The sequence below is a fragment of the Salvia miltiorrhiza genome, chromosome 1, assembly GCF_028751815.1.
Source record: "Salvia miltiorrhiza cultivar Shanhuang (shh) chromosome 1, IMPLAD_Smil_shh, whole genome shotgun sequence".
NCBI lineage: Eukaryota > Viridiplantae > Streptophyta > Magnoliopsida > Lamiales > Lamiaceae > Salvia > Salvia miltiorrhiza.
In genome coordinates, this window is record NC_080387.1 from 17,915,888 (window position 1) to 17,936,493 (window position 20,606).

A 20,606-nucleotide genomic window follows, 5' to 3' on the forward strand; every position below is an offset into this window, starting at 1 on the left:
ATCCTAAATTTAAAAATATAAATTTTCAACTTTGTATAAAGCGTAATGATAATTAAAGTTATTAAATAAAAAAAATCAATAATAAAAATTAGCATTAGGCATTATTATCATCGAGTAGTATATGCGTCATAATAAATAAATAAGTATTTTCATACACAAACATATATATAAAATTGTAAAATTTTAACTAAGAGATAAAGTAAAATATTTTAACTTTTAATTTATTTCATAACTTAATCGTTTTAACTTCATTTTTCATGATTTTTATACTGTATTAAATTTAAAATGAGCATATTTTTTAAAAAATAAAATAATGTGATAATGTTTAGAAAAGGATTAAAATATAAAAAAAATAGTGAAAAAATGGTGGGAGAAGAGAGAAAAAAAAAAGAGGGAATAAATGGAGGGAAAAAGCCATTTTTTTATATCAAATTAAAGCTATTTTCATAATCTTTAATTTGATATGTATATTAAATATTTAACATTAATCAAATTAAATTACAATTGAAACGAAAAAAGAGAAATGGAAAAAAAACATGCAGGATTGAGTGTGAATTGTGAAAAAAATAGGTATTCTGGAGTATTAAAAAAATTATTTTAAAAAAGTTACACTAAAAAGTATCCGAAAAAATTATCTAGTTGTATATTATATAAATATAGATATAAATTGATGTCATATATTTGCTATGAACAAAAGAAATTAAAGTAAAGCTAATTAAATAAAATCAAAAGATTAGAAAGATGTAGAAAATAAAATAAATCAAAACATAAAAGAAAAAGGTGGAGTATAAAGAAAAATGAGTGGAACGCGATTTTTGCATACTTGTTGAAAAATAGGAAGCAGTTAAAAAAAAACTGATTTTTAAAATTTGGTGGGAAAAAATAGCCGTTAAACTGCCTTTTTATATATTATATAGATATGACACGACTCATTTACACATGACTAAATTTTTCGGTTATTTTCACACCCCGCGTCATTAGCTAAGTCTTGGCACGTCGATTAATCATTTTCAGTAGTTCAAAAAATGAAACTAATTTACAACAATGATCAACATTTGGAATTTAATTTAGCAACTATCTCAATTTATTATTACTGGAGATAATTAATTTTACTTTTGGAATACAAGTCGGCACAATAACTAGATTAGAGGGCTTCATCTCTTGTCTCATACACCAAAAAAGCATCATAAATACTGGATCAACTAACACACGAAGTATCGATCCCAGCACACAATAAGTTTTCCTGTAACACACACACACACACACAGAGGAAGGGACAACCTTGTCAATAAACTGAAAATTCTAAAAACTTAGAAAACAGAGAGAAGGAGAGACCACTTGAATTTTACGAAGATAAATAAACAGAACATTGGCAAATTGCATTTATAACTTTCGAAAGTCTCGTGAGCAAAATTGTGTCATTTACATTTTATAAAGCCATTATACATACAAAAATGTATTTCGGCGTCGTGTATCACAAAGGATAATCGCGCATCCTTTTCAACTATCCTCTATATACCTAGCGAAAATTGAATCTAAATTAACTTATAAAGAAAACAAAAGACAAAAAGAATTTGTGTTTCAAGAGGATTTCCAAGTATATGCATCTTTCATGTCAGCCTCTCTCCAACATCTGGTGATGCACAGATTTTTCTTCAGCGCCTGTTTCAACAGATGCAGTCTGGTATCTTAATAACACTGAATGGGCATGGCAAAATTGGCGACGTCGTCATCTCAAAGCAAGCAGCAGTCTTTGGTTACACTGAAAAATTCGTCAAGCAGCTACTTGATACCAGATGAGAAACCCTGTCTTGATTGCTGCATCCTGTAAGGCCTCCCGTTATTTAACTGTCTGCTGTTGTCAGATGGTGGCGGCCCGAGAATCCCAGAAGAAGTGGGATCGGGTAACCAGGTCCCGTTATTTGGAGGTCTTTGGTACGGATGCTGCTGAATATGAGAAGAATCGGCTTCCGCTCTTTTTTTTCGTTTCCAAGCTTCAAATTTCTCCACATCAAGATCCCTATGCATAAACGCTGTCGTTTGCCCAGTAGCAGAGCCGTTGATATGGGATGGTCCTATGCCTTGCTCCTGTTTAAGTTTAGAATAAATTTGCTGAAGTCTCTCACCGGACAAGTTTGAAAACGTAGATACATAATTCCACAATCTTGTGGTCATCCCTGCAAAAGGAAAATATAAAATATAAACCATTTTGCCCCAAAAGAATTGCAATCCCTACTCCCCTCGAAACAAATAGCGAAGGAATGGCATAACATGAAAAAATGATCGACAGATAAATGAAAACACATACTTTCTTGCCTATAAGACTCCTGCTCATACTCTGAAACAATTTGGTCAACCCTCCGACCGATAAGCTGCAAATAATTCCGAATTTTGGAAAGCACCTGACATTGTACCAAATTAAACGCAAATTTCAAATCTGTTGACACATCCAAATGAACAGAGAAGTGATCACTGATACTTAAATCTACCTTCTCCTTGGGCAAATCTGCACTAGTCGACTGCAGCTTTTGGAGACGTTTAAGAGTCTTTTCCTCATCTACCATGACATCTTCACACCACTCCCTCCACTTTACTTCCTTGAACTGCTCATAAACTTCCTCATTATCGGACATTTCGCCTTCCTCTTTGACTAAAGGCTCCATCTTCTGGGATTTGGGAGCTCTTCTTTTGTTCATTTGAACATTCCCCCTAGGAGAAGTAGGCTTCCCTTGTCTTCCCTTTCCGCCTGATACAATAAGAGCATCTTTCTGCTTTTTTCCATTCTTGCGGCTAACTTTCAAAGTAGAATTCTTTCCACCAACAGCCACAACTTCCTGGCATATTAATTGAAGCTAGCTGATAGATTTGCAGAGAATCATAGATAAAACAGGCAAAACATAATCCAGACAAAATCGAATCTAACACACACCCCTTCCCCAACAATAAAGAAAAAGGACAAAAGAAAGACACCAGGGTAAAAAAAACAAAAGGGAAAGATCAAAAAATAGAAAAGAAACAGAAAATATCTAGAATACTCCACAGGGATTACACGAAGGATCAACAAAGTTGAAGTTTGTACTAAAGTCAATTTGACTCTAAACGTATATCTTTACGGTGATTTAGAATCTGCCTCCTTTACATGAAAAGGTGCATCATTCAATACATACTTGAACCCAATAAGCCAGCAAGCATATAATAAAATTAAACAACACATTTCATCCTGCATACTTGGACCCAACAAGCAGAAGCCAGGGATACTTGAACAGACATATTCATGCTGAAAAATGAATGTTGTTTGCACTCTGGAAAGTGTCAAGTTTTTTGCTTATTTACCCGTACTATGTAAATGAAATTTCCATCGACAGAAGAAGAGAAGTTCTAAACTAAAGAATGGAGGTAGTGAATCCAGATCAGAAATTTGGCAAAATCAAAGAGTATCCATTCTATGAACTTTTCATTCAAACAAAAGTAGTGCTCAATTTATGAAAACACAGGAGATTGACCACTCCATGGGCTTTTCTGGTTTATAGGAATGCATTCAACCTACCATTTCCAGAAGTTGTGAAGCTCGCTCTTTCAGTTGTGGGGCTCGAGGTAGGAATGTTTCATGATGCAGAAGTTCCACTGGAGCAATCTTCTTTGTAAGACCAAGTCTTTCATCCAACCTTATCTTTTCCCAGTTGCCAAAACCATGATAGTAAACTCCAAGCAGCAGCCTTGCATCATCCTCTGATGGTACCAGGAGGAATAAGTTATGTAACCAATATAACATACAAGCAAAGTAATCTTTGTCCCACAATATGACACCATGCTCATCCATACAGTAACACAAAAACTAGTTTGCAAAAGATAAAACATTTGAAACAGGAGAATAAAGGGCTCACATAAAAGCGAAAACCAGTTTACTTACTCTGGTTCCAGCCACAACCTTTAGACCACGTGGATGGTTTGAGATATGCTAGTGCTCTGAATTGAGACAGAGGATCTTCATACCGGTTAATCCGCTTGGCAAGCAACTGAAGTTCTTCAACACGCCCTAAGAGGTCATCAGCCTTCACAGGTACACCGAAGAAATCCAAAAGTGGACCCTAAAGGAATAATAAAGCATTCAGTTGCAACACGACAGAGTTCCAAACCATTATACAGACAATGACATTTACAACAAAGAAACAAACCTTGGGATCCAGAATCTCTCCTTTGATTGCTTCTCTACAACCATCAATTAAAGCATCATAAAGCTCAATTTGAGCTTCAGTGGGAGCAGCTTCAACCGTTCCACCAACTTCTGCAGCTATCAAGCTTATCTGGCTATCATTTCCAAACTTCTTGACCTAATTTAAATCCATTATAGATTCAGAAAATTAAAAAAAATGGAGAAACAAAATAAACTAAACTCTTGAAAAGCTTTTAATGATTCCAGAGGAGACCACTTCCAAGATATTATTTAAAATGTCTTGTCAAAATACATTAGATGAAATATAGAACTGGCATAAAATCCTGGAGTGATGTCCAAGAATCTTTTACAAGATGTCCATTATAATCCATCTTTACTTGAAGCCATTATCTATGAGAACAAATTCCAGGAATTACACCTACCTAGATGTTTTCCTACAGTAGCCAATTACTTAACCATGTGGAATAGATCATCTTTAATATCAGACATCTCCTGAGATTCTTACAGACCAATTTAAGGGAGAAAAGTCTAGTTGTTTTGGGGGTTGGCTATTTACCACCTTTTTTTTCTTTTTTCTTTTCCATTTTTCTCTGTTTTCCTCCATTGAAACATCTCTTTTTTCCTAACAGAATTATCAAGGCACATAAATGTTTGTCAAGTAGGACATAGAAGAAGAGAAAAAACAGAACTGATCTCATAACGTCACTTGAGACGACATGTTGTGGGGAGATGTTCATTTGACTTCGTCTGTGTAATTGTCAAAAGATGCATCAAGCATGTTCTCCAGAGATGTTCATTTTACTTCATCAGTGTGAATCCAAAAGATGCATAACCAGATTATCTACAGCACTGCTTTAGTAATATAAAATACTAATATCCTAGACAATACTCCAACATTCCTCTAGGGGAGAAGGAATTTAACCTACAATTTCGGCAAAGAATAATTCAGCAGAATGGAATTGTGATGATTTTATCATCTGGATTGATGAAGCAGCAGCTATGCTTCTCTTTTCAGTACTCTTTAGTAGTTTACTTTACCATTTATGCTGACCAGAATTGAATATATGAGAGGTAAATTATTTATGGCAGGCAACACAAAGAGACAACAAAGATCTCGAGGACATAGGTAAGAGATACAGCATACAGTTTTCTTAGTCATCTCATGTGAGCATATTAGCCTCTTTATTTAAAAAGATCAAATGAAAAAAACTTTACCGCACGAAAGAACCGAGTTGCATCTCTTTTAGGTAAATTCCCATAAGACCATCCTCTCACTTGGGCAGTAGCACCTTCAAGCACAGGAGGAGAGTAAACAGAATCTGCCCTTCGTCTCTTTGACATTCTTTCCTGAGTTTCAACTCCTTTCTTTTTCCTCTTATTAGTCCTTTCAGAGGGTATAGCCTCTGCATAACTTTTAATATTCCGTGCTGCTCGAGGAGCTAAAGCATCCTGGGGGAAACAGGACAACAAATAAACATGTGAGACAGCAAACTTTCAAAAGATTGCTTTCAATCTAAAGTAAAATGCATACTTCAGCTTGTGAAACAGCTTCTGGCTTTATCATCCGGCTCCAGAAAGTTCCATCATCTTCAGTACTACCGAAATTGGCAACCTGCAAATAATGAGAAAGAATAATTGAGCTTGTTAAGGCAATATTTAGAAATGAAAGACCACAAGTATCACGTAGAAAATAATACAGCTATAAAGTAAATAAAAAAAATGTAAACTTTACTACAAGAAGAATTAGAGTATGCTAACCTTAAAAGCACTCAACAGTTCATGACCTTCCTCTCCTTCTGTGGCTTTGTCTTCAACCTTCTCTGCCCTTTCAAGAATCTCATCAATATCCATACCAAGAAGCCTTTTCTTGCTTTCCTCGTCATTCTTTTCTTCCTTAAAGAGTTCTTCAGCCCCAAACCTCAGAATTGCTGAAAGCTCATTCTGTATAACATAAAAGGAAGTAGGAAACATATATTAAAACAACAGCAGAATGTTCAAACTCACAAAACTAGCTCCTAAGTGAACTTACTTTATCAAAAGTACTTCCTTTTTTCGTTTCTTTTTTCTCCAGTCTGCCCTCTGCATTCAGTTTTTGAATAACCAAATGGTCCAGAACCTAAGAGGATAACTTCAAGTAGTGAGAACTCAGACAAGATCCACCCAACAGTGTCTGATGAACATTACTCTATAAAAGAAAATTAGATTTTGACTTGAGACATTTTTATGCTTTCACGTATAAACATGCAAACAACCACTAGAGTTATTACAATATTGTAATCGTGAAAAAAGGAACAAGAAAAAGATGACCGAAGTTCTGGCAATATAGCATACCATCTTCTTTTTAGCCCGCTCCAAAATATCTTCCTCAACGCTCTTGCTAGTAACAAACCGGTAAATGTTAACTACTTCTTGCTGCCCAATTCTATGAGCTCGGCTCATCGCCTTGCATAAAAAAGACCATAAACAAGGTAAGGCAATACATACTCTACGGAAACTTAATAAATTGTGCCATTAGAATCGTCTGCCATGAACCTGTAAGTCATTTTGCGGATTCCAGTCTGAATCAAATATGATAACCGTGTCTGCAGTTGCAAGATTAATGCCCAAGCCACCAGCACGAGTCGAAAGAAGAAAACAGAAGTCCTCACTCCCCGGAGCATTAAAATGTTCCATAGCCTGCTGACGTAACTCAGCCTTTGTACTACCATCAAGTCTTTGGTATTGGAACCCTTTGAGAGAAAGATACTCGGCAAGTAAATCCAACATCCTAACCATCTGTGGACATATATAAGAGAGATTCATTCCATATGCTAACAATAAAGTAAGAAAATTAAGGCTCTTTCAAGGACGTAACTAGCATCTAACGTTCAAGAAGGTTACTGACAGAGATACCAGGTAATTGTGAAACCAAACTATTCTACATTGCAGACCAATATGAGATGGCAAAAGTAGACAACGAAATAACAGCTTATTTAACCAGTGCAGTTCTCAGTCGGAGCCACTCGACTCACTTCTGGAAATCTATCATGGGTTTCAAGCTCACATAAAGAGCACCAGGGCTACTTTACATCTACAACGATTAAGAACACAAGCTTATGGTAAATGCCATAAAGGACATCTTAACGAATGTGTACGCAAGACATCATATAAGCTGATGTTACCAAGAAATTTTATCCACCCAGCTAAAGATGACAAAGCAAAATGGGGAGAATGTATACACTCAACTTGTAGCGTAGAACATGAATATTAATATTAAAGTTAGATATGAACTCAAGATCCATCAGCCACCCGGTTGGATACAATTTCCACAAAGGCGACATCACCCAAACTTGCTTATATGGAAATTACCGAATTGCTATCCAGCTACAACCACAAAGAAAGGTAAAACGTGGCAAACCTGAGAAAATATTAGAACACGGTGGTTGGTCTCATGCAATCTAGTCAGCAGTTTATCTAGTATGACCAGCTTTCCACTACTCAAAATAACACGTTCGAGTTTTGTGCTGCCTAGGGAATTCGTATCCCCACCATAACCATGGTCTGCACTCTCAAACAAAAATGGGTGATTACAGCATTTCTTCAGCTCCACCACAATATTTAAAAGTGAAACCTGCAATATTTTAAAAAAAAATAATGAGATTGAAGTAATTTTGCTTGTTTCTTTACACAATAAGAACATTCCCAAAATCAGCAAGAACCACATTAACGAGATCTATTTGCTGGTACCTATACTTCAATTTATTGTACATGGTAAAACAGCTGCACATTGCAAATACTAAGAGAACAAGATGTGGACATTGTGAAATTGAAGTACCAAGTGAAAATACTAGAATAGAATAAGAGCGGGAACACAATATAATGGCTTCATGGAAACTAGCAGTGAACTTCAATAAATTGATGGCGTGCATACTTCAATCAGTAAGTAAGAGCTACATTAGCGAGATCTATTTGCTGGAATGTATACTTCAATTTATTCTGTAATACTGGAACAAAAGTGATCTGCACATAGCAAATCCAAAGGGAATAGTGTGTGGAGATTGTGCCATTGAAGCACCAAATGAAAGCAATAGAGCAGAATATGGGTACAATGAAACTCAGCAGCGATCTTACATGCAAGTTGAAAAATAGATCTACAAATTTTCAAATGAACAACAGATAGATACCTGATTTCCCCGAACTCCTTTATTCAAATCTTGGAAGTTACGTTCTAAAATCCACTTATAATACCTATTAGAAGTAATTCAAAACAAAAATTAAAAATTAAGGAACTGCTATTGAAGACCAACCAATAGTTCCTATTTAAATTAAAACTCACTGTTTCTGAAGTGGAGACATCTCAACCCTCAGGATGCGTTCAATCTTAGGAGGCAAAGACTTCTCCACATCTTTTATAACTCTTCGAAGAATGTGAGGTCTCAATTCCATGTGAAGATTTGTAAGCTACAGAGAATTATAAGACTACTCAATACTACCTTGGAGGATGGAAAAAATGTATTTTACCCAATACCCATAAACCATATTTTAGAAAAAAGAACAGATGAAGTGCGGTGGTGACCAAGAAAAAGAAAAAATAGATCAAAGAAATACCTCTGTTTCATTGAAGGAGCTAAGATTCTTGTACTTTTGAACAAAGTCGTCCTTGCTCCTAAACTTATCAGGATCGAGAAAATGAAGCAAAGCCCTGTAATAATCCATTATAAAAATTCAGACATTGAACAGCATCTACCACACCCAAAAATCATAATAATAAATAAAGGCTTGAGCATATTGAGAACAAATTTGCAAATTTAGAAATTCATACTACGAGAAGAAATAATCAAAATTTGAGGGACCATAAACAGAAGAAGACACTTCATCATCAATGAAAAGATTTCCAGACTAATCCTAATGCTCAGGACTCAGGAGAACCAGAAGATATGTCAGAAGCAAGAAATATAAAAGGAATTGAAGGTGAATTGAATAAAAGACATCTAGGAGGTACAACGGCATCAATTGCATCAATTAAGTGATTAACATAAATTATAAGAAGCAACTATCAATTCTCATAGTTCCATCAGAAAATTCCTGGGGTGAGAGGACCATAAATTCCACTAGAATGTTAAAAATCCAATTAATATATGAACATTTAAAATCATAAGATAATCAATTACTAATCAGGATATTCTGCAAATACATAATAATAATTCACAAAAGCAAGTAATATATCACCATAGCTCTTCAACACTGTTTTGCAGGGGAGTGCCAGTAATTAGCAACTTGTTCTTTGTGCTAAATTCCTGAGAATGTATACAAAGTGCTTAGAATCCGATAAACTTACATGTATAGCAAAGCAGAACTTAACTGGAAAAAAAAAAAAACAACATACTGATAATGCCATATACAAAGATGCCTCGCTATTCTTTAACCTATGTGCTTCATCAACCATCAGGTAGCTCCACCTAATTTTTGAGAGAATGGCTTTATCCTTCAATAATACTTCATAGGTAGTCAAAAGAGTATCAAAATTAGTACTCCTGCCTGCTTTTTTGTCATTGTAAAACTCATATTGCTGGCAGACCTGCATTGAATGGAGAAAATTATTAAAGAATAGATACCAAATCAATACTAAAATTAGGGCTCATCAAACCTTCTCGCAAAAAACCAATTAGAAGTTTTTGCAGTTCACATGCACACTCGCTGCAGTTTCCAACTAATTAATTAATTGAGAAAAAGGGTAGCATCGTACTAAAGATAAATGCAAATCTGATTGATGTGAATAAAGGAGAATCACTCCTTTCAAACAAAATGTAAAATTTGTCTATGGTTATGTCATGGTTCCTTCAAATGAACTTTTTCAGAAGGAAAAAGAATATTACATAAATGGCTTATTGAACTTTCATATTGGATCCTTTAACATTATTTGGTTCCACTGGGCCTGACCTTCGCATTTAGTTGTACTTGAGTCCTCAAACATTCATCTGGTCCAACTGAAAACTTTGTGTTATGTTATTATTATATCCTCAAATGGCCACCTTCCATAGGACCTAATTATAACATAATATAAAGTTTAAGGAGATAACTGAACCAAATGAATGTTCAAGGACTCAATTACAACAAAATACAAAGTTCAACAACTGAATTGACAATATTCAAGACCCTGATTAGAAAAATGTGAAAGTTCAAGACTTATTTATGGACAAGTATTGCATTTCAACACAAGCAGACAAGAAAACAGAAAAAATACAGAGCAGCTGCATACGAAGAGTGAAATCAATAACATAAGAACATAAAATCTAATATAAAACAAAATGTAACAGAAACAATATCTCAACCCACCTCACGGCTAGCACGAGTTCCAACATATATAATAACATTCATCTCAGGCAACCACTTTCTAAACTCTTTTGCCCAATTAGACAAGGTAGATAAAGGAACAACAACAAGAAATGGTCCTTGAATTTGCTGAGAATTCTGCAGAAATGATTATGAATCAGCAATGCTATCAAAACATGAAAACATTGGAAATTTTTCAAAGCTGACTTGCAACATTATGTACCTGCAGAAAACCAAGCATTGAAACTGACTGAACAGTTTTACCAAGACCCATTTCATCAGCTAAAATTACATTGGTATCATTTCTCCAGCTGTGCTGCAAAAGAGTCACTGATCAGCACTGCTTCTCAAGTAGAAAGCAAATGATAAAAGTTTAAGAAGATAATTTGTTCAGAATAAATCCACTTCGAACCATGTCCGCACCTGTTAACAAGAAAGTTAAGACCTTCAAGCTGATAGTCTCGAAGTTTGCCCCCTTTCAGCCACTCAGGCTGCTCGTCAAGCTTCCTGAGACTTCCTGAGGGAGTGAAAGGCATACAAAGCCAGGTAAGCAAAGAAAAATTAAGGAATTATCCCCCATTTCAATCTAGGATTTTTTTATAATGTTCATATAAGTTCTGGGAAGCTAATTAGCTAAATGAGGACACCTATGACGAGCTACTGACCTTTGATTTTCTTGCGCTGAAAATCAACAGTCTTCCCTGGAACCATTGACGCGGCCTCTCGAGACTGCAATCATGAAGGGGTCATGGCATTGATAAACTAACGTACATGACATTAAACTACAATATATCTTTTACAAAGGCCAAGCCAGGTAGAAACAGATCAACTGATCAAGATCACATTAGTATGTAAAATTTGTGAAGGAAGAAATAACAAAGTTCTGATCAAACATGTGAAGCAATGAAAGAATTCCAAATGATCATTTCATACCGAACACAAAACAGTTAACCTCCTTAATTGTCCATATCAGCATAAGCATCTTCATTCTTACATTCTGCTTATAATCAATATTATAGGCTACATCCCATCCCCCAAGGAAATAACAGGATACCTCCAAATAACAAGTTCTTGGAATCATTATCCCTTATCAAGTAGCCCCTTAGCAAGCATTGTCATTATACCCACCATTAGAAACTTTTAGCTCGAAAAACCAAGCACAGATAAAATGCCCCCATCTAAAAGTACCCAACCCACTCACTATGGCTGAGATACAACTGGTTGTTCTTGGACTCGTAGGAAAGATGCTAACTATAATACGCAAATACCATATTTCAAATTGACCTTTAGGACCATTCTCAAAATTGCCCCAACCTTTACAAAATAACAATTAAGCATGAGACACATTTCGCTTATTACAAATCAAACCTCAGGTCAAGATCTCAGTACCAGAAAAATGACGCGGAGTGTCAGATATACAGTGTGAGAGGGATACTTAGATAAACTACTGCATTAATATATACCACAAATTTGAACTCATGTCCTTTCCCATGAACCAAAAATTTAATCTGGTGTTAGATTTGTGATAAGTTAAACAGGTCAGTACTACATTGTTATTTTGTAAATGTTGGGACCCTAAAGGGCAGGAGAGAATATGGCATTTGCCCAATTATAATTGACTGTATAAAAGTAATTACAAATTCACAATTATTCTAGTGGAGTAATTTACACTGCCATGTTTGAGTATATTACACACACAAATTCGGTTGAAACACACAGAAGAGAGCAATAGAAATTCTAGATAAGACACAAGGAGGGATGCTAATCAGGTCAACCTTATCAGGTTGTCGGGCTACTTGGTCAGGGCCAATCTTTCAGGCTATAAAATTTTGGCCCTAACCCTAAACCTTCAGTTTTTGGTCTAGTGATAAATATAGAAAAGTATTTTGACATGTGATGCAAATTGCCTATTGATGATCCCATAAATTATGCTCATCTCTTATTCTTACATAAATAAATAAATACAAAAAGAGACCCAAAAAAAAGATAATAGAAGATAATTATCCTCATCTCCTATCCTTGAAGATCTGATTTCAACTTCATTATGGATTTTATAATTATATTCTTCTTCATCTATTGCAAATGATTACGTTATAGTATAATAGTACAATTGAATAATTTAAATTTTGATAAAGAATATATATTATCATATAAAGAATAGTAGCCAAGGCAGGAATAACTAAAGGAGAAGAAAACAACAACAAAAAAATTGTCAAATTTGACTTCCAAATAAGGACAAATTGATAAACAGGTAATATTCTCAAACTTAACAAATTATCAAATGTCACATAAGTTTCATTACAGTATACACATCATAATTGATATATTTATGAATTTATGTAGTAAATGAAATATAACACCTAATGAAAATCAACATCCTTAAATGTGACTCCTCTACTACTGTCCATAACTCCAAATGCCCATAACTTTTGCAATACTTTGAATATGAGAATGAGTATACGTGGTTGGAAAGATAATTGAGTTAGCTTACTAATACCTTATTGCTCATGAATTGGAATTTTCTAGAAAAAGTTATGACCAAAACATTGAAAATTGCCACGGGCCAACCTAAAATCTGAAGCCCGAAAAGCACGCCAACCCAACTAATCTAGCCCGAAGCCAGAATTCATTTTGGATATAACTTGTTGGCCCTAACCCTCTTTTTCTCTCGCTCTAACTATTCAGGCTAGCCCATTGATTTCAGGCAGGATTGACATCTCTATATACAAGAATCGATGGATGATGAATAGCCCTACCTATTAAAGTACAACTTATTTAGTTGCAAAATCTAAATCATTTCACCATCTTCTAAAAAGCCATTCTGAAAAGAAAATGCCAAAAAAATTCTAGTTTTTGTGAGACAGTTTTTCAATTGAAACTGCAAATTGCCCAAATAAGGAAAGTGAAGGATATAAACAGAATTTTTTAAATAAGTAACATTTGTTGTATATCACAACTATGTAACTAAGCTACTGCAGAACTAAGTGAATGATTAAATTCTTTGTACACCTGACAAACACAAACGACATCTGTACACACATACACCTTACACTTTCATTATATTTTATTTTTAATTTTTACTTTTTCCCATGTCACTTGATATAGTATTTTGGTGGTTTTTGCCTCTTGCTCTCATTTTCTTTTTTTGACACTTTTACCCTATGCTCTATTATGAAAGAGCAAAAGTTGATAATGATAAAAGTACAAAGCACATAGCGCAGACACTAAAATGCAGAGATCAAAGTAAATAATACTCTCTCTGTCCACAATATATTTGCCACATTTTGGATGGCACGGGTTTTAATAAAATATGAGGAAAGTTGTTAGTGGAGTGAGGGTTCCACTTTAAATGAGAGTGGAGATGTGTGGACCCTACTACCATAAATGGAAGTGGCAAATTTTTTGTGCACGGACCAAAAAGGAAATTGTGGCAAATTTATTGTGGACGGAGGGAGTAATAAAACTACAGAGTGTGAGATATTCATTTTTCTAAATAATTAAGGACATTATAGCTTTCTAATCTTGTTGCTTCATGAACTGATCGCGCTACACTAACTATGTTGTATGTTCAAAGAAGATTTCACATGACCTGATACCATTGGACTATCAGTCAACATTCCAAAATAAATTAAAGTCAGTTGGCACCTATTAGAAAACTAAATTTTAGAGCATTCCTGAAAAGGTGAATAACAGTATGTCCAAAGAAGATTTCACACGAGTCACGACCTGATGCCATTGGACTGATCAGTCAACATTCCAAAATAAATTAAAGTCAGTTGGCACTTATTAGAAAACTAAATTTTAGAGCATTCCTGAAAAGGTGAATAACTAAAGTCAGTTGGCACTTATTAGAAAACTGAAGTCAGCTTGGTACAAAGATCATCAAACATCCATTGGACAAAGCATGAGGTCTTAAAACCGATACCTTGTACTCATCAATAGCATCTTGGGCAAATGAAATATCTATGTCCTTTTCCCTACAAGACAAAACAAAAAATGGACCTTAATACTAACCAATGTCAACAAATTAAATTCTGCTTCCAATTTAACGTTATACAGCATGAAATAATATAATAAGCCAAAGATCTCTACAGGTTCACCACAATCTAAGAACAAAACAGTATAAACGAAAGCATATCTAAATCATTAGATTCAAATATCATTACCAAGTAGCTTCAGCATACGACAGTCCCTGCCACTTGACCAAATATTCTGAAACTACATCACCCGAACTATCGTTAACAACTCGCTCCGCTATTACTCTCTCCACCTGACTGTTTTGTTTGATAATATCCAGGTCCATCTCCTTGCTGACATCATTTACCTCAATCTAAAACACATGTGAAGAAGTGAGAACAAGAGAATGAAATAAGAGAATTGAAGCATCAACTACAAATAAAATATTATCCACAAAATTAATCTTCAGATTACCTCCTCCCGGGACACCATCCTCCGGTACTTCACATCTTCCATTACTTTTTTGGTATAATTCAAAACCTTCTTAAAACCACTGAGCTGAAAAATCACAGAAAATATCAATTTCCTTCTTATATTGTAGAATAAGTCAAATTATCCTTATCATTTCTCAAAAAACATACATATCCTTATCAATCTCTAGTACTGCTGTAAACAAAGACACCATAAAGTTGATCTCCAGTATAAGCTAACTGATATTTTGACCTAAGAATTGATGTTTGCAGAACTTACATTCTGCAACTCAGAAAATGATTTCCATTGACAATGTAAATGTGACTGGCCTTTCCACTTTATCAGAAATTCCATCTCGCTCCAATCTAGTTCGGAATCAAACAAATAGCTCAAAAGAACAGGGTCTGTTGATTTATTATTCCTCAAAGCTTCTTCAGCAGTGCCCCTTCGTTGATGCCATAACACCTTCTCAATTGCATCTCCATCTTCTTCTTCATCTTCCTTCTTGAGAAAAACATTAGAAACAACTCAAGATCAAGAAAAGCAGTACTAGAATAACTATGAAATCAAGACTTTCTATAACATGTGAAAGAAGTGACAGTGAAATCATTAAAAAGAAGGCGTCAATGAACTGCAGATACACACTGACCAAATCAGAATGACTTTAAAATATGACTGACAATGCAAGATATGCACATTTGCTATAATTGGCAAAGATTTAAGTTTCTGAAAGTTTAAACCATGAGCTAGTTATCAAATATAAAGAAGAAAAAGCCATGGGATGGATGACAACAACAATCACTCGTACACGCTAAAGCATAAATAATAATCCAAGGAAGCAAACAGACCTTTTGATTCTTTTTCTTTACTTCATCAATATCTTCACTTCCATCACTTTCAACATATGATACTTTCCGCACTGAACGACCTGATGTTCGTAGTTCATTTCTCCTACTAGAAAGGCTAACAGCAGCAGATCGACCACCATTCTTTCTGTGTGCTTGTGCACCTCTCCTTGAACTTCTAAAATCCTCATCACTAACATTTTCTGAGTCATCAGCAGAAGATTCTTCGTCATCATCCTCAAAAGAAGCTCTACCTTTCTTTCTCCGAGTGGATGATGCAATTGACTTAAATTCTCGGGTTGACTTCAAATTTCGGCCACTTTTACTTGATTGTTTTGCCCTACTTTTCTTAAAGTAGGGATCATCTTCATCTGAGACATCCAAATCGTCATCATCAACATTATCCTCCTCATCAGATTCTTCAGCATCCCAACCATCATCTTTATCCTGCAAATTGACAGAAGCTAATCCACTTAGTTCACATTGCATATTGTGTAACCATATAACACTTAAACTAAACTCTGAAAATTAGAACATCAAAACAAAAATTCAAATGGCTAAAACATTACTAAATGCAGACTATCTTCTTCACTAGCTAAACCAAAAATAAAAACAAAAAATCAAGATATAAATAGACAGATAAGGAAACAACTCAACTAAGGCAACATCAAAGTTCAGAAGCCAGCACACCTACAAGTATTTTTGTGTGTCCATAATCCATATACAGGGTACAAATGCATGTGTCATCATGAAGGAAAACTAGTTTTCACAAACTGAGCCACACAAACACAGGCATGGACCAAGAAAAGGGAGCATGCTCCTGGATCTACTATTACACGAAAAACCAAACAAACTTTAATTCTGTGACTACCAAAAGTTTATACACACAGAACGTGTGCACTAATATATTTTGTTGAACCAAAAAGGCACTAAGAAAAGCATATAAGTTTGATGCGATACATTCGTTATTGATTTCAGAAATAAAAGACTTTTAAGCACACATTATATACCTTCTCCAAAAAATAAAAGAATTGAGAGAGAGAGAGAGATCATTCATTTAAAGTCACCAGCTCACGTCTTTGGAGGCTAGGACATATGGCAATGCCTTTGAAGACTTGAATAAATTCATACTAGTCAAAACTACAGAGATGACAAGAAATGACGGCAATCATGGAGGTAAGAATTACAGAGCAATCTCAGTTAGCATGCATAAGTCACATACTTACAAATCATAACTAGACCTCATATTCAGACATATGCAGTTCAATCCCAACAGAACCAATTTACATAACCAACATTGTCAAACCAATACCACCCATAGAGATGCAAGTTTCAATTCCAAACAGTTATTAAGAATATCTCCTGATAAAATAAAATCACAAATTTTCTCCAACAAACATCTACACATTTTCATTCCTTTCAAACTCATTAATCCCATAATTAAAATGCATTATACATGAAAAATCTCGCCAGAATGACCGGAAATAAAACAGGTATGATTTAGTAACTCAAACCCTAGACATTGGTAGCTGCAATACACATGCACTAACTCAAAATTCTGATACGGATTACGATCCAAACAAGCCACCAAAAATTCATTGAACACCACTGTGTATTATTAGAAAATACAAGGGGGGGAAAAGAAAGACCTTGATCCGTCTCTCCCTGCTTCTTGCCCCATAATCAGGATTGAAGTCAGCATCATCAGGGTCATCTTCTACAACCACAAAAAGGTATTGACACAAGATGAGATTGCAGAACAAGGGCAAGCTGACATAATATATGAAATGCGCTAAATTTGTGCTGGTCAAACAATAGTGAAAGAGATAAAATAACAGATACCATCTTCATCATCATCGTCATCTTCATAATCTGCATCTTCATCACTGTATTTGTTGGCTTTCGATCCCTTTAATTTCCGTGAAATATTGCTGGGAGCAGGCCGAGATGGCGGCTTCGAACTATATCCATGTGAATGGTTCATTGCCCTATAATGATTCACAGACTCATTTGGTGGCTCATCGCCATCCTGCTCATAGTACTCATCAGACAACATCTCATCAGCAGGAACAGTCTGATGTCCTTTCCCTGTCAAATCTTTATGTGTGATGTCATCGTATTCAGACTCCATTCTATCCTCTACTCCATCAGACTCCTCCTCCACTTCAGAGCCTTTATACTCTGACCCACTCTTCGACTCCTCCCCTGACTCCAATGGTCCATGGGACGTCCTTGCCGGCGGGTAGTCCTTCCAAAAAGTTGAACCCCACTTCCCCCCCATAGTCGTTCCCCTAACAGGAGGCTGGTCATGTCCTATCCTGAGATTACTTCTACTATCTTCACCCGCATTGTTATCTGGTGTAAGATCTGTCATTTCTTCATTATTGATCATAGCATTCTCCTTAAGCCTACTGCTATCAATGGCCAGCTGATGCAAATGACTTCTCTCATTCAATGCAATCTGTTCCACTGCTTCATCTGAGGAATTTCTGGAAAACGCCATGTTATGTTCTTCACATTGAATTAATCATGGACTTCCAAAATAAGAAAGCAACAACCAGGCGTGTAATTCCAATCACCGCTCCCTCCAAAAGTCTCTGCCACAAGCATACAGGTAAGTTGGACAAGAAAGAAGTTAAGACCAACTAAAATTGATAATAAACACTTCTCGCACTTGAAAATTTGATTTACTATATTGTTATGGGGCCGTTGAATTAGTTTCAATAAGTGAACAATTTTTTTCTGTGAAGCATATGGATCGGTTACTCAGCAGTCAGAACACGTCCAGTAAACTAGAATGAAGTCCACAATTTCCTCTTATTCAGCAATATTTTAGAAAACCCTAAATCCACATTGAAGAAAACCCTAATCAAACTGATAATTGGCCAATTGGTTGCAACAGAAGCTGATTGTTCAGGTGTTTTTCAGGAAACAAACCTTAGCGCACACAGAGAGCAAAACCGGAGGGAAAATCACGAAATTCGGTCAAGGGTATTTTCGTAAATCCAGTGGATAGGGAGGCCTAAACCCCCGATTCACCGGCTGCGGCTACCTCAGTGAAGCCGGCGGCGGCGGGAAATATAGGTTTCAAAAACGATACCGTTTCAGGGGCTTTTTGTGAACAAAATACGGGTCGTGTTGAAAAACCGCTAATTTACTATCGCGCAGGGTGAAGCGGGTTTGAGGGAGAGCAAAATCCACGAATCGGAAACCTCGATTGGATTTATCTACCAGTGTTATTGTCCGATGATGCACAGAAGAGGAAAGAAGAATGAAAAGAAAAAAAAAATAGAGAGAGGGGTGCGCGTATATGTGTATTTGGGAGTTTTATGTAGAGAGAGAATCAGGGAGAAAATTTGGATTTGTGAGAGGTTATTTTTTCCTTAGACGTAAGTGATATATAGATACAGATGGGGTGGTTAAAAATTTGGGCAAATTTGTGATTTTGGGAGTCTTCGTATTTTATCATATTCATGTGCCATTATTTGAGAACCAACTCTTTTTTACTTTCTTTTTCTTTGAGAAGATAACTACGTACTACTTGAATTATGGGCAAGTACTATTTATCACAAATTTTTATGTGTGGATGTTGTAAGTGTCTTGTTAGATATGATAATAAGATATTTATAAGTGTTTTATTAAAATATATGGGTGATTCGCACAGTATGTGCTATTAGAATATGTGACTGATCCGCATTATTTATTAGTCAATCTTTTTAGCATGGACAAACGTAATGGACCGTGAATATATGACTTTCAGGGCATCTTCAAAACTCTAGTTGAATTTGTTTATAAGCATAAATTCTATGTTGACAAACGTGATCGAAAGTGGTTTTGTGAACTTTAGGCGTCTTGAGAAAATATAATTAAACTCATCTTTTGTGCATGGACAAATGTAATGGAACATGATTATGTGAGTTTTAGAGCGCTTTTTAAAAAAAAATCTAGTTCAGTTCATCTTAATGCATAAATTCCATGTTGATATACGTAGTCGAACGTGGGTCTATGAATTTTATGACGCTTTGAGAAAAATTAATTAAACTCATCTAAATCTAGGAACTTCACATCAACCAACATAGTGAAATGTCATTACTTGAGTTTTAAAGTTTCTTGAGAAAGCCTAATTGAACTCATCTAAATCCATAAATTATATTGTATCAGAATTTACGAATGAAATATTTGAGGGTATTTGTTTTTAATAAAAGCCTCGTTTACTTTTAAAATTTATTTACTTTTATTAAAAGTAAATAATTAAGACTTTTTTAAAAATATATATATATATATATATATATATATATATATATATACATAAAGCAAGAGCTGTATTATTCAAATGAGACTTTTCACAAAAGTAAATGAGAATTTTCATAAAAGCAAATGAAACTTTTTTGAAAAACAACAAATAAGATTATGCACACAAAACATGATTTATATTAATTACACAAATGAGACTTTGTTTAAAAGAAAATTAAACTTTAAATGTAAATGAAGATTTTATTAAAAGCAAATAAAAACATTCTATAAAATAAAATTAAAATTATGCACACAAAGTCGGAGTTGCATTACATAAATGAGACTTTCCACAATGCAATAACACTTTTCTTAAAAACAAATGAGACTTTTGAGTGTGTGAATTTGAACGCAAAATTTGAACATAGGTCGGGTCGAATCTAGTGCACGGAGCCCCAAACACCTACATGCAATTTGCCACAACCAAATGTTTGTGATGAGTTTATGCAAAAGAAATCTTGTATAAAGTTATGTGTTTTTTTAAAAAGTTATGTCACATTCTAAAGACGCCTTTAAAGTCACATTTTTTAAGTTATCTTATAGAAATGTGCTCGTCA

The 20,606-nt window shown here is 35.0% G+C and overlaps 1 protein-coding gene across 3 annotated transcripts; it reads right to left on the reverse strand.

Moving 5' to 3' along the window:
- Positions 1-1,358: 1,358 nt before the first annotated feature.
- LOC131006823 (protein CHROMATIN REMODELING 5) lies at positions 1,359-19,149 on the reverse strand. Of its 3 annotated transcripts, none has more exons than XM_057933982.1 (30): positions 18,697-19,149; positions 17,602-18,356; positions 17,409-17,473; positions 15,763-16,206; positions 15,194-15,418; positions 14,918-15,001; positions 14,653-14,816; positions 14,412-14,463; positions 11,152-11,215; positions 10,910-11,003; positions 10,710-10,797; positions 10,490-10,624; positions 9,540-9,731; positions 9,383-9,450; positions 8,762-8,855; positions 8,490-8,614; positions 8,338-8,401; positions 7,572-7,784; positions 6,707-6,949; positions 6,506-6,616; positions 6,204-6,290; positions 5,933-6,115; positions 5,706-5,786; positions 5,390-5,623; positions 4,176-4,331; positions 3,911-4,088; positions 3,548-3,729; positions 2,490-2,834; positions 2,309-2,402; positions 1,359-2,177 (listed from the first exon to the last, which is right to left on the reverse strand). In XM_057933982.1, the coding sequence occupies exons 2-30, from the start codon at positions 18,260-18,262 to the stop codon at positions 1,783-1,785; spliced, it is 5,121 nt and encodes a 1,706-aa protein (XP_057789965.1). In that variant the 5' UTR covers positions 18,263-18,356; positions 18,697-19,149; the 3' UTR covers positions 1,359-1,782. The 3 variants fall into 3 exon arrangements, with proteins under 3 accessions (XP_057789965.1, XP_057789964.1, XP_057789963.1); XM_057933981.1 differs by having other exon boundaries at positions 15,194-15,415; positions 17,409-17,476; XM_057933980.1 differs by having other exon boundaries at positions 17,409-17,476.
- Between the last annotated feature and the right edge of the window lie 1,457 nt (positions 19,150-20,606).